Source organism: Phaenicophaeus curvirostris, chromosome 25 (assembly GCF_032191515.1).
Source record: "Phaenicophaeus curvirostris isolate KB17595 chromosome 25, BPBGC_Pcur_1.0, whole genome shotgun sequence".
NCBI lineage: Eukaryota > Metazoa > Chordata > Aves > Cuculiformes > Cuculidae > Phaenicophaeus > Phaenicophaeus curvirostris.
Window position 1 is genome coordinate 286,042 of NC_091416.1, and position 14,158 is coordinate 300,199.

Consider the following 14,158-nt stretch of genomic DNA (forward strand, 5'->3'; position numbering starts at 1 on the left):
CCAGGAAATAATTAATATTTCAGGTTTTTCTCCCCAAACAGCTGTGGGAGAAAATCCCTTCACCTGGGCACCCTTGGCTCCAGTGGTGCGCCATGCAAGCATGAGAGAATCCATCATTAGACTACCCGAAACATCTCTGCTACCCAGAGAGAAGAAATAGGGAAGGGATGACAGCATCAGCACTCCTTTCTGCTGTGAAAACAAGATCAGCTTCTCAGTAACACATTTCTTCCTAGTATCTCTTCTCAATCTCCCCTCTTTCAGCCTAAAATCATCCCCCCTCATCCTATCCCTGCACTACCTGACCAAGAGCCCCACCCCAGCTTTCCTGGAGCCCCTTTCAGTACTGGAAGCTGCTCTAAGGTCCTCCTGGCGCAAATCCCTTCACCTGCGTACCCTTGGCTTCAGCACAAGGCAAGGCAAGACAGAACCCATCACTAGGCCACCTGAAACACCTTTGCTACCCAGAGAGAGAAGAAACAGGGGAGGGATGAGAGCATCAGCACTCCTTTCTGCTGTGAACTAAGACCTCCTTCTCCAGGCAAAGGAGGATTTGCTTTAACTCTGTCCTCGGATGAAATCTCCTAGATGCCAGCAGATTTTTTCCCATGCCCATCACTGAATGATCCACCCACTCTCATCCTCACTATTCACGTGTTCCTCCACTCCTGTTGCCAATGTTTATTCCCTTCTATGGGGGAAGACAATCTCTGCAGATAGCACTTGATTTATGGAGTACGGACTCTGGACAAACCCTGAAAGCACAAACTGCAAAAAGATGTTACAGAATCGCCCACTGCTCTTTCCCAGCAGCAAGGATGCTTAGCTGTGCCTCCTCTCCATGACAGAAAGGTCTCCTGTCTCCATCTGCAACAGCCGGTTTTTGAGGGTGTTAGGTACATCAAGAAGAACAATTTGTCTTTGAAAAGGCAAATGCATCCGTGGTGCAGGTCTCTTCCAGCAAGGCTGGGGAGACAGCTGGAATCTGCAGGACCCAGTATGCACAGCTATGACTTGGGGGATGGACCACAGACATCCCTGCTCCCTGAACCCCAGCCTGGAGAAAGCTCTGCTGCTATCCTGCACCCCTCCAGGACACCCTCCCTTGGCTGAGTAGCACCCTGCTCTGCCAGCTCCCACTTGAGGAGGCCAGGAAAACTGCACGACTGGGCCCCAGGGCTCCCCAACCCCATCCCGGCGTTCTATTTGGACTGGTGTGGTTTAATATATTTTTTTCCAGTCATGGACAGTGTGATTGAGGGCACCCTCAGCAAATTTGCTGGGGACACCAAGCTGTGTGGAGCAATTGACACACTGGAAGGAAGGGATGCCATCCAGAAGGACCTGGACAGGCCGGAGAGGTGCGTCTGCTGCAAACCTCACAAAGTTCAACGAGGCCAAGTGCAAGGTCCTCCACAGGAGTTAGAGCAACCTCACTTACCTGCTGCTCCCAGAGCTCCCATGACACAGCACTGGCACTGCTGCACACAGAGAGCTCAAAATGCCACAAAACACCCTCTGACCTGCACTCCTGAACATGGGGGTCTAGCTTATTAGATGCTCCTCCATAATCCCTAGATCTGAGGGGATAGTTTGGTACTGTTGTGCATGATGCTGCTTTTCTAAGGTGGCTTAGGAATCCCTTGGACTCTGTGCCACCAAAAGGAATGGGGAAGACCTGAGATGTCTCAATGATCCAATCACCTCAAACGAAATAAGCACCACTACAAAATAAGCCCAACCGAGCTCTCTAGAATTTGACCCAGTGCTCCCCAAGCAAGCTCATGTCTCCTTCCAGCAGCCCTGTAGAGGAGGTAGCGATGGAGATGGGCTCCCAGCAGAAAGGGACACAGCTGCCCTGCAATCCCTTCCCACTCTGCTCACAGCAGAGAACACACCCCTGTAAACGCTGGCCAACTAAATGAGAAAACAGCAATTTCATCTTCCCCAGAAATCACAGCAAGGAGGTAAGTAGCCTCCACAGCTCAAACAGAGAAGGGCTGAGGTTGCACAAGTCCCTGTCCCGTCTCGGCATTCACCACACTAGGGGGAATCAGCACTCCATGTTTCTCCCTGCAGCAGGCACCGAGCAAAGAGCTCAGAGCTCCCCAACCACCCTCATCTCAAGCTGCAGAGCAACAAAGACGACTTTATTGAGGCTGCTGGACCCAGACGAGCTTCCAGCCACATCGTGCAGCTACACATCTGCAGAATAGCCCATCATGGGACCTCACCATCACTCAGAGAGAAGAGCAGGCACCATCCTGACACCCAGACTTGCTTCCACTGCTGGTCTTGTATTTCATCTGAGCTTGGGATCGAAGGTTCCACAGTTGCCAGATATAAATCCAAGCTGTGTCCCCACTGAGAGGCTGGGTGGAGGGTGTGCTTGAGATACTGACTCCACTGCTAAGTGCTGTGGCCATGCTCTATAGCAGGACTGTACCCCATCCTCACCTACAGGTCTTCAATGTCCTACGCACAGGCTTGAGACTTGCCATATGGGAATAACTCTTCATCAAGAGCCCAAATAACTGGATCACACAGAGATTACGATGCATGGAGAATCTCTTAGGCCAGGGCTGCTTTAAAAAAAAAAATCAGTTTATTTTACCTTACAAAGGATAAATAATTCACTTTAAAAAAACCCAAAAACATTTCAAGTGTGTTTTACTTCATGTTGCAATATTAAAATACCTTTCCCTTCTCCCCCCTTAAGTGATCCATACAAAAATAATTTTGACCAAATTCTTTTTTTGTCAAAAAATCCTCTATTTTAGGCAAAAAGGCACATTGTGAAGGCTTTTTAATAGGAGGTACAGGGGTTCACGATGACCCCGACAGCCTCTCACCCCTCCCAGCTTGGTCCACCTTGAATGGAAGAGAAGAACCAGGCAGCACCCCTGCAATGTTTTTTTTTCTGATACCCTCCAGGTCTACACTAGGGTCAAGGCCATCTTAATTGTCATCCCCCTTTTACAGAGAGGGGAAACCAAGGCACAGCAACGCAGTACCATCATCTAAGAGCTTCTAGTGAATAGCTGACAAGAGTAGGATACAAAACTAGACGTAGATGTAGAACGTTGTCTTCTTCAGTATGAACCTACCTGGGATCATCCCCCAGCTCACAACTGCAGTGTTATGATGGCAGTCATAAGTCCCTAGATGTTTCGTTTAGTGGGAGAGTTGCAGGACTCCAACACAAAGAGTTGGGCCTTCACTAGTCTAAACAGGGATTAATTACAGCCCTAATTACCAGCCCTTTAGTGGCAAATGCAACTGCTGGGATATATATCCCCCCATGACAAATCTAGCTACAGGAAGGATGTAACAACCAGTTGGGCACTAGAAAAGGCTACAGGCAGGCTCTTGCTTTGGGTAGGCTTCGTACCTTCCTTGTTTAGGGTATGTGGTCCCAGAAATCAGCTGTTTTCCCATCGGGAAATGCTGTTGAGTCACCAGGTGGTGGAGTCAGCCAAGGGGCTTCTTCAGTATCAGAGATATTTGACAGCCCGGGTGACCAAGACCATTTCTTTCCCTGCCCTGCCCACTCATCAGGATGCTCGATGCTGATGACTGATCAGAGCTGCCCCCTTTCATATCTGCTAACTCCAGAGTAGGGCAAAACACACCCCTCCTGGGTGCTTCACCCCAGAAACTGGCATCTCCTGCTTCTTCCAGGAAGGTGGGTCTCCTGGAGAGCAGAACATCAACACATAGTGAGCTGGGCTCACTTATCACAGTGTGAGGCAGAGAGAGGTGGGGAGGGAGTCACAGGGGGCCAGAAGGAAAGGCACACACACAGAGCTCTCCTGGTACATGGCACCACTATGAACGGTATTCCTTCTTTGGAGCAGCCAGCTCCAGGAGGCCCTTAGCATCATAAATGGTGGCAGGAGGCAGATGAGCTGCCTTTTGAAAAGGTCTGGCCTGGCTCCGCTAGGTGTCCTCATCCCAGAGACATAGCTGCTTCTGTGGCACGTAGTAATCAAAGGTGTAGCCCTTCTGGCAGCTGCGGATGCCACATTTGTAAGAAGAAACCTTGCCTCCAGCATCACGACTCTTGCAGTACTTCAGCATGCACGGGTACCACTCAATGCTTAGCGAGTAGCTGCAAATGCAGGGTTTCCAGCGGTCTGCACACAGCTTGCAACGCTGCAGGTCAGGGAGGTCAGAGGTCTGTGGCAGGACCTCGAACATAGAGCCATCGACCCCTATTGGAGGAAAGAGAGAGACGTCATTCAGGGAGCTGCCAAAGGGCAAGGCCAGAGAGCCGCCAAAGCAAGCGCTGCTGTCCTCAACTGCCCTGGAGACTATGTGGACAGCATAAGGTTAGAGTGCACTTCCAGGGGCTGGTTGGACATGAGTCTGAATAGGAACCATGGGAGAAGAAAGGGCTCTGGGGCAAGTAAGACAAGAGAGAGTTGGGGTTGTTCAGCCTGGGGAAGAGAAGGCTCCAGACAGACCTTAGAGCAGCTTTCAGCACTGAAAGGTGCTCCAGGAAAGTTGGGGAGGGGCTTTTGATCTGGGAGTTCAGGGATAGGATGAGGGGGAACGGTTTTCAGCTGAAAGAGGGGAGATTGAGGTGAGATATTAGGAAGAAATGTTTTGCTGTGAGGGTGGGGAGGCCCTGGCCCAGGTTGCCCAGAGCAGGGGCAGCTGCCCCATCCCTGGAGGGGTTCAAGGCCAGGCTGGATGGGGCTTGGAGCCTCTGATCCAGTGGGAGGTGTCCCTGGCCATGGCAGGGGTGGAACTAGATAGGCTTTAAGGTCCCTTCCAACTCAAACTATTCCATGATTCTATACACAAAGCATGTAAAGAACGTATTTCTTTTGGGTGATGGACCAGGTGAAAGGTTAGCTTGAAACTACCTGCTTAATTGGGTTCCCTAGGAGAACACCACCAAAAAGAGTGAGATATGCTAACAGGCGATACCTGTTCCTCATCCACCATAACAACAGTGAAACAGAAGCCAAAATGACCTGTGCCAATCACCAGGAACCTGGCAGAAGAGATCACAAGAGAGTGCTAACTTCCTGAGAGGAGCACTTCCAATGAAACCGAAGGATACTTACCTTTCTCCAGCCAAAATTTGACATCCTCTTCTCGGGTGTAAATTGCTTCTTTGGCCTCGGCACAGACATTGTGGATGTGCGAGCTCAGCTGAGCTGCCTTGCTGAAGTTGACAGCTACATCCATGGTGAGATGCTCCAGGCCCCGCACCTCCTCAGCCTGCCGCACTGTCCTGGGATTTTTCTGTAGAGGATGAAATAAAGAAAACTTCAAGCCTGGTTGCAACAAATCATTCCTTATAGCACATCGTGATTTCATGCCAACATAAGAAGATGCGCAAGTGTAAATGCACCTGCATCTTATCTTGATGGAAGGCAGTCAAATCTCTTGTTGATGCTGAAGCTGACAGTTTATAGAATCACAGAATGGTTTGGATTGGAAGGGACCTCAAAGCCCATCCAGTTCCAACCCCCCGCTGTGGGCAGGGACACCTCCCACTGGATCAGGGTGCTCCAAGCCCCAAGCCCCATCCAACATGGTTTTGAGCACCTCCAGGGACGGGGAAGCCACTAATACTATGGGCAACCTGGGCTAGGGCTGTCCCACATGAAAACATCCTAAGATCTCATCTGAATCTCCCCTCTTTCGGCTGAAAACTGTTCCCCATCACCCTGTCCCTGAACTCCCTGATCAAGAGCCCCTCCCCAGCTTTCCTGGAGCCCCTTTCAGTGCTGGAAGCTGCTCTAAGGTCTGTCTGGAGCCTTCTCTTCTCCAGGCTGAACAACCCCAACTCTCTCAGCCTGCGAGTTTATCACTGCTCTAATTTGCCTGTAATTGTTTCTCAATGCTTTGTCATGAGGAATGGTCCCAAATCAGTCCTTACTTCATTGGGCAACCAGAGGCAGGAATTTCCATGGCGATTGCTCCAGCCATCTACCCACTCTTTGATACAGGCTAGGCTGAACTAAGTCACGCCTCCTTCTACAGTAGCAGAACAGAATTGATGCTAGCAATGACCTTGGTATAATACAATGTCCCTCAAGCAGGAGGGGTCGTCAAAGGTGAATCTAACAGGTAAACAAATGGAAGTTGCCTGGGAAGGGTATCCAGGCAAGACAGCTCTAAGAAACCCTGGATGGACTGGAGAATGGAGCTGGCATTGAAGCCAGCTGCAGGGTCCCTCTTACCTGCCGCAGCTTTGCCATCGACTCACTGGGGATGATCTCGTTGCGGTAAAGCCGTGTGACAAAGCAGAGCGCTTGGAACTGGCTCTGGCCCCTCTCCAGCTCCCCTAGGATTAAGGCACGGAAGATCTTCACCTCCTGACAAAGAGATAAATAAAAGAGAATGAGAGTCACAGATCTTTACCATCAGTGGTGTGAACCAACAAGTCAGGGGCAAAGAGAAAGGCTCCAGCCAAAACGAAGTCAAAGTTCTCATAGTTCTTCTCCTGAGTTCAGGGGCATAGTTTTAGGCTCAATCTCACCCAAAAGCCTGCAGCACAATAACCAGGGTCTGTAAAGAATTAAGGGTTTTCGCAATCCCACTGTGGCAAGGACAAACTGCTGCCAGGTCACATCCCACATCCATCCCCAAACAATAGCTAGGGGTTTCTGTCCTTTACCAAGAAGGAAGGCAAGCCTCCAAGGAGTCTCATTTTGTTTTGTTTAGCACACAGCCATTATCTCCATGCAACACTCAGGGCAAGCAGTCTCTAATTTCCTCTGCTACCTTACCTCAGCTGCCTCTGAGCAACTGGTATCCTGGAGAACAAACCATTCCTTTCTGAATCAGGGCAGAAATGAAAGTCAAATTGTCAAAGACAGAAGGAACCCACTATCATCAGCTGCAGCTGACCTTCTTTTCTGCCCAGGTCAATATTTTCGTCAATTATATACACAGCTCCTGACATGGATTGCAGACCATCTCCAAAACCAGTATCTCTGCAGAGACCACTTTCCAAATTATATAGGTATAGCCTTTGGACAGATGCTTTCCTACATCACACAGCACCTAACATGATGGACCCCTGGCATTAGGAAATTCCCAAGACGCCACCCCAGAATATCACATAACACCAGCTTTATTAACAAGGACTGGCAGCACAAGCATTAAAATACCATTCCCTGTGCTTTCTCCCTGGTATTTCCAGCACAACTCTTCCAGCAATCATAAGGAAAAAGGAATTTTTCCATATCTTTGTGCTGACCTTGGAATAAAACCACCCACTTTGTTCTTAGGCCACTGTTTGACAACTGGCAAGATCATGCTGTTCACATTAGACACAACATTTAGGTTGCTGCCCACCCTTGCTCTTTTCTGCAAAACATTTTGTGCCTGACAGTACCACACGGGAAAAAAAAAAAGTGTTTTCATCACATTCTTTCAAACTGCAAGAAAAGTGAGGAGGAGAGGAGGGCTACGAGCATGATCTGAGGGCTGGAGCACCTCCCATTTGAGGACAGGCTGAGAGAGTTGGGGTTGTTCAGCCTGGAGAAGAGAAGGCTCCAGAGAGACCTCACAGCAGTTTCCAGTGCGGAAAGGGGCTCCAGGAAAGTTGGGGAGAGGCTCTTGATCTGGGAGTGCAGGGATAGGATGAGGGGGAATGGTTTTCAGCTGTAAGAGGGGAGATTGAGATGAGATCTTAGGAAGAAATGTTTTGCTGTGAGAGTGGGGAGGCCCTGGCCCAGGTTGCCCAGAGCAGGGGTGGCTGCCCCATCCCTGGAGGGGTTCAAGGCCAGGTTGGATGGGGCTGGAGCCCATGATCCAGTGGGAGGTGTCCCTGCCCATGGCAGGGGTGGAACTGGATGGGCTTTGAGGTCCCTTCCAACCCAACCCATTCTGTGATTCCATGAAACTGCCTTTACTACTGCACCACCCTGAAAACATCAAGTCCAGTTTGGACTCCTAACGACCAATTTGTGTTGCACTAAAGAGTAAAAGAAAACACCTTGGTGTGTCCTGAGGACAAGATTCCTTCAGGTTCAGCCCTAGAAAGGATGAAGAGAAAGGAAAACCCACCTCTGTGAAGACCCAACTACTGCTCAAGTCCCACCCAGTGTCAGAGCACATGAATGAACTGTGATATCTGCAACTCCTTTCTTCTCCAGCCCATTTTCAAGCAGCAACTCCTCATCAGCAAAGAAAACAAAAAAATAACATAAAAATCCACTTTTGGACCAACCCCTGCAGTTTAAGCCAGAGACATGGAAAAATCATATGTGCAAAACCCCAGAATCTTGGCCACAGCATGATTGCACAAGCCAGCTTGGGAAGGCCAGATCAATGACCCCAGCTGCTCTCACCAAGGTTAAAAGCCTCAAGACCTTTCCTATGGAGAGAAGTTGTGTAATGTTAGAAAGACGAGCACCACAGCAGAACAGGGAAGTGCTTGTTTGCAGCCAGAACAGGTCAGAAGGGGAAGCCTGGCCAAGCAGCTGCCTGCTCTCACCATTACTCACTGCACCACAAATTAATCTCCTCCACTCCTTATGTCTTTCTGGCATTTTTCAGCTATTTTCCAACAAAGCCATAAGCCAGAGACAGACAGTACCCAACTGTTCTAAAGCTGAAGATTAGGAATGGACTTCAGCAAATCTGTTGCTTCCAAAGCCTTCCAGGGACCATCTTCTGGGTATTTCCCACAGGAGCCAAGAGGATCCATGAAGCTAAGGATTCAACATATTGAAGCCAAGATACCTTCAGAGAACCTGTTCCCACAAGCAGCTCAACTATAATAAGGATGAGAGCGAGAGAAGAGCTAACACATACTCTGTTGGGTTTGTAGATGAGATTGGAGAGCAAGGTCCCCTCCAGAAGAGCTAAAGGAAGTGAAAAACACTGAAACAATCAACAGCTCAGGACACCAGAAATTCCCAAGTCACATCCCATGCTCCCAAAGGGCCTACCTAGAGGATCTGCAATGAGCTTGGCTCTCCCTTGGCCAGGAATACAGTGTGGTATGCAAGTTTGCAAACTGCAGGCTTAAAATCCCTTCCACTCTCCCTTAACTTCCCTGGTGTACAGTGTCTCCCTGGATTTTTTTTTTATGGGAGTAATTTCCTCTGTGTGTGCTGGAGTACACAGAGCATGCCATAACATCCAAAATCACCACGGCTTCTGCTAGCATCTCAGAAAAAGGTGGGCTCCACCCTGCACCCTCCAGATGGAAGAGGACCACCTGAGAGGCTTGCAAGGGACCAAAGAGCGTAACTGAAATGGGAAAAAGCACCAGAACAATCCCTGGCAGAAGGATTCAAGGTTCAAAACAGGTTCAGACACAACACCTTCTTATATAGTGGGTTTGCGCTTCCTCCTGCTCAAAGCAAAGTCCAGCTGAGCAAACAGTATGAATAGAGGATTGGAACAAGGAAACACTGCTGTGCCACCCGGACAGCCATGCCACCCACACAGCAGCAAACAGCTCTTCCCTGTGCAACAGAAATTTCACTGCATCCAGTCAGGCTTGGAATGTTCCAGAAACCATCCTCACCTGCTGAGAAGCATGGGATCTTAGGCTTCAGCTCAGCAAGCATCACCTCCCGCAGAGAGACCACCTCTAACACTGGGTGGGGAGGAAAGGCTCCCCTTCCAGGAGGGCTGTTTTCAGGCCCTCAGACAGCTGTCAGTCAGACGTTTCCACATGTTCTAAAGGTAGACCAGAGCATCAACACCCCTATCCAGGAGGCAGGAACACAAGATGCCCCACCACATGAACTTCCATGCCCTGGCCCAGCTGCATGCCTGTCGTGCAAAACTACGCTACTCAAAACTCAAAGAGAAACACAGCTGCAAGGGTCAGCTGGGTTCAGGGAAGGCTTTGCCACCCACCTCACTGGGGTCTTTACCACCTATTTTGAGGACAGAAGCAGCCCACACTACAGGTGCAACATCACTGGGGACAGCAGCCTGCCCAAAGGGCTTGGGAATTGCTGTGCAGAGGCTGTGAACGAAGACCCCAACTGGATGGATGGACGGAAAGACATCCATCAGGACCCTCCATTTCTCAGAGGCAGTTCTGGCTCTTGGACTGTCAGCCACGATTTCCCAGGCTCCATACTGGTCCCAGGTCTGAAAGGACCTTGTGGACCTATACCACCAGCCCACGTGTTGGAGTCCTGACCCAGTCAGCCCACTAAGCCCAGGAGGGGCGAAGGGCTGGAGTTGCCGTGCTGTGGTCTCTGCTCTCCTCTGGCTCAGCTCACCGTGGACAGCAGATCCACAAACCACACTAGGGGGCTATCTTACTACCATAGGTTATCCCTGGGAGGCTGAGGTTTTTTGCAGAGGTTGGGGCTATCCTACTGCTGTCCCCTCCAGGATTTGGGGTCATCCCAGGGGCTGGGGGGCTATTCCACTGCCAGCTCAGCTGAGAATCACTGTGGAACCGTGGATCTACAAACCGTGCTGTGGGCTATGCTGGGGCGAAGACTATTCCAGGGACAGACAGCTATTGCGGGTGGTTATCTAGGTGGGCTATGCCACTGGTGCCCTCCCCAGGGGTGCAGGCTACCCCGGAGGGACGCTTATCCCACTGGTTATCCTGGGGGTTGTGGGCTATCCAGAGGGGTAATCCTATTGCCACCCTCATCAGGATTGGGAGGACCACAGGAGGGCAAAGCTCTCTACGCAAGCATCCCCTCAGGGTGAGCCGAGCATCCCTGTGGATCTGGGGACTAGGGGCTATCCCAGGGGCCTGAGGGCTATCCCACCGTCCCCCTCTCCAGGCAGGCACAGCCTTTGAGCGCACACGTACCCCTTCGGGGCAAGCCAAGAATCCCGGTGGACGCCAGGGCTGGGGGCTATCCCACCGCTGCGGATTAACCCGGGGGCTGGGGGCTATCCTGGGAGCACTGGTGCTATCCCACAGCCGCCCTCTCCGGGGCTGGGGAACCACAGGCAGCCACAGCCTTTGCCTGCATGTATCCCCTAGGGGCAAGCCGAGCATCTCTGTGGGTCCCCGGGCTAGCGGGACCACAGGTGGGCACAGCCTCTCTGCACACACATCTCCCGAGGGTGAGCCGAGCATCCCTGCAGATCCCAGCGCTGGGGGCTATCGCACCGGTGCGGGTTATCCCGGGGGCTGAGGGCTATCCCGAGGGCTGGGAGACCGCAGGGACCACGGGCGGGCAAAGGTTTTGCATGCACGCGTCCTCTCGGGGCTTGCCGAGCATCCCAGCGGATCCCGGGGTTGAGGACCATCCCGGGGGGGTGGGCGCTATCCTGGGAGCCTTGGGGCTATCCCACTAACGCTCTCCCCGGGGCTGGGGGTCGGGAGGGACCACGTTCTGGCACAGCCTCCCCGCGCCGCATCCCCCGGGGCGAGCCGAGCATCCCCGTGGAACCAAGGACTCTAAGCTATCCCGGGGCTGGGGAACCACGTTCTGGCACACCTGCCCTTGCTCGCACCCCCCGGGGCTCGCCGAGTATCCCTGCGGATCCCGGGGCGGGGGACTATCCCGGGGAGCCGGGGGCTATCCCACCGCCGCTCTTCTTAGGACCGGGGGGCCACAAGGACCGCGTTCTGGCACGCCTCCCCTTGCTCGCATCCCCTCGAGCATCCCCGCGGGTCCCGGGATCGAGGGCTCTCCCAGGGAAGGGGGACCGCAGGGGCCAGGGGGCGGCACTGCCTTAGAGCGCACGCAGCCCCGCGGGTCTCTCCGCGGCTCCGTACCTGCCTGAAGTCCGCGGTGAGGGTGACGAGGGCTCCGTCCCCCGCCCGCAGCTCGAGGGCGACGCAGTCGGCGCGGCTGTCGGCCCGCAGGCTCTCCTCGGTCACGCCGCCGCCGGGCAGGCGCACCCGCACCCGCAGCTCCGCCCGCGCGCCGGGGCCGGGCAGCCGCGCCAGCGCCAGCGCCAGCCAGAGCAGCGCGGGCAGCGCGGGCGGCCGCATCCCCGCGGCCCCGGCACTTCCTGCCCCCGGGACGCGCCCCCGCGGCCTAAAGGGGGAGTGGCGCGGGGGCTGGAGGCCGGGGAGCCGCCGAGCCCGGGAGCCGCGGAGTCGTGGGGTACCAGAATCCTGCAATCCCGGAATCAAAGGCTCACAGAATCCTCGAATTGTAAGAACCGTAGAATCACAAGAATCCTGGAATCTCGAGAATCAAAGGATCACAGAATTCTCAAATTGTAAGAATCACAGAATCATAAGAATCCTGGAATCTCAAGAATCCTACAATCGTAAGAATCCTGGAATCCTAGACTCGTAGGAACACTTGGCTTTGAACTCCTCCAGGGATGGGGCAGCCACGACTTCTCTGGGCAAGCTGGGTCAGGGCCTCCCCACCCTACGGACGTAACACCAGCCACTTGGGATTTTCTTTCACAGGCATGTGGGCCCAGGTCACTTCAGACCCTGCAGCTCAGTCTAAAGGCTCCCAGTCTGCCCTTCATCCACCCAGTTCTGCAATCACTTCCAGATGGGCAGATGCTCATGAAGGGCCTCTTTGATTTCTAACAGTCTCTCTGCAAACACAAAGGTCACTGTGGCAGCAGGATCAGGGCCTCAGAGAAAGAGCTTTGCAAGGAGAACCTCTTGTCCAAGCAGCACTTCTTGTGAGACCTCATACAAGTTTTAATGCTAAATTTTCACAGTTTCCCTCAAATTGCCTCCTTGGAATACTTTCCAGGACAACAGCAGTGTTAAAAGTAACAGGAGAAAAGAAAAAGTTAATAGGTGCAAACAGGGGAGGAAAGAAGTGGCTCAGCACAGATTCAAAAGGAGGAGGAGGTGTGCTCACAGGGTAAAAATGTACAGCAAGACAGTTCCTCCTGACAAAAGCTACAAAGGAGAAGGCCCCACTCACAGCGGATTTATTCAGAGGAGATTATGCAAAAGACAGGAGGACCCCAGCAGGGGCTGCAAGGAAAAAATGCCATGAGGTCAGTATCCTTGAGAGGCTTCCAGCCCAAAGGGCCCGGCTTGCTTCTGAGCCCAAAGCTGGAATCAACTGCCCTGTTATGCTAGGGCTACTTCAGGTCTGTCAGTGTGCAACCAAGCCCCAAGCGCCAGAGCTCAGCGTGATCCCATGTGTGTTGGAGGATAAAGGGAGATAAAGCTGCATTCCCTGTAGCTCTGTGGGAATGTGTTCTCCCAGCTGCAGGTTTTAGCAGTGCCCACAGGCTACCTGCATCCCGTGGTGTGAAAGGCAATTCTTAGAATCATGGAATGGTTTGGGTTGGAAGGGACCTCAAAGCCCATCCAGTCCCAACTAGGCAGGGACACCTTCCACTGGATCAGGTTGCTCCTAGCCCCATCCAACCTGGTCTTGAACCCCTCCAGGGATGGGGCAGCCACCCCTGCTCTGGGCAACCTGGGCCAGGGCCTCCCCACCTTCAAAGGAAAACATTTCTCCCTAAGATCTCATTTCAATCTCCCCTCTTTTGGCTGAAAACCATTCCCCCTTGTCGTGTCTCTGCCCTCCCTGATCAAGAGCCCCTCTCCAGCTTTCCTGGAGTCTCCCTTTAAGTGCTGTTTTAAATAAGTTTTAATTCAGGATTGTCTTTCACCATGTTGCTGAGCTAGTCATGTTTGCTTAGAGTAAGCGGAATAATTTTTCTCCTGGTACCTCCTAGAGCAAAGGAAATGGGAAAGCAGGCTGTCTCAGAGAGCTCTTTCTGAGGCTCAGCAACTTGTCAGGAATGCTGTAGTCCTGCAAATTGCAATTTGAGCAGGGAACAACTGAACCTTGAATCTGACCTGGGAAGGGTAGATTTCATCCCAGTCCCAAAATGAATGGACACACAAACAAGAAATACTGGAGGGTGTGATTCAAAACACTGGCTGGTAATGGAATTGGAGAGCAAGTAGCAGAGAACAGAAAAGTAACTTGGGAGCATAGGAGAGAACTTTGCTGAGATTTGGGAGAGTGAAAGCTGACAGGGGAAAGGGAGAGACGCTGCTGGCCAGCATCCAAGCAAGAGACATGACCAGGTTAGTGATGGGTGGGGAATTACTGAAGAGCAAGTACAGCTCAAAGACTTTGGGACAGGTGTGAGTGGCCAAAGCAATGCATTACTAGTGTCAAACAGCCCCTTCTGCCTTTGCTCTTTGCTAATACAGGACAGCTCTTTGTGCACGCAGTCTCTTTTCTGGGCTCTAGGAAAGGCTAAACATGCTTTACAGTTCAAAGTTCCCACATCAGGATTG

General features: G+C 52.2%; 1 protein-coding gene across 1 annotated transcript; it reads right to left on the minus strand.

Moving 5' to 3' along the window:
- Positions 1-2,571: 2,571 nt before the first annotated feature.
- OAF (out at first homolog) lies at positions 2,572-11,922 on the minus strand. The gene is made up of 4 exons (XM_069876296.1): positions 11,687-11,922; positions 6,201-6,335; positions 5,076-5,256; positions 2,572-4,214 (listed from the first exon to the last, which is right to left on the minus strand). The coding sequence occupies exons 1-4, from the start codon at positions 11,903-11,905 to the stop codon at positions 3,940-3,942; spliced, it is 810 nt and encodes a 269-aa protein (XP_069732397.1). The 5' UTR covers positions 11,906-11,922; the 3' UTR covers positions 2,572-3,939.
- Positions 11,923-14,158: the final 2,236 nt, after the last annotated feature.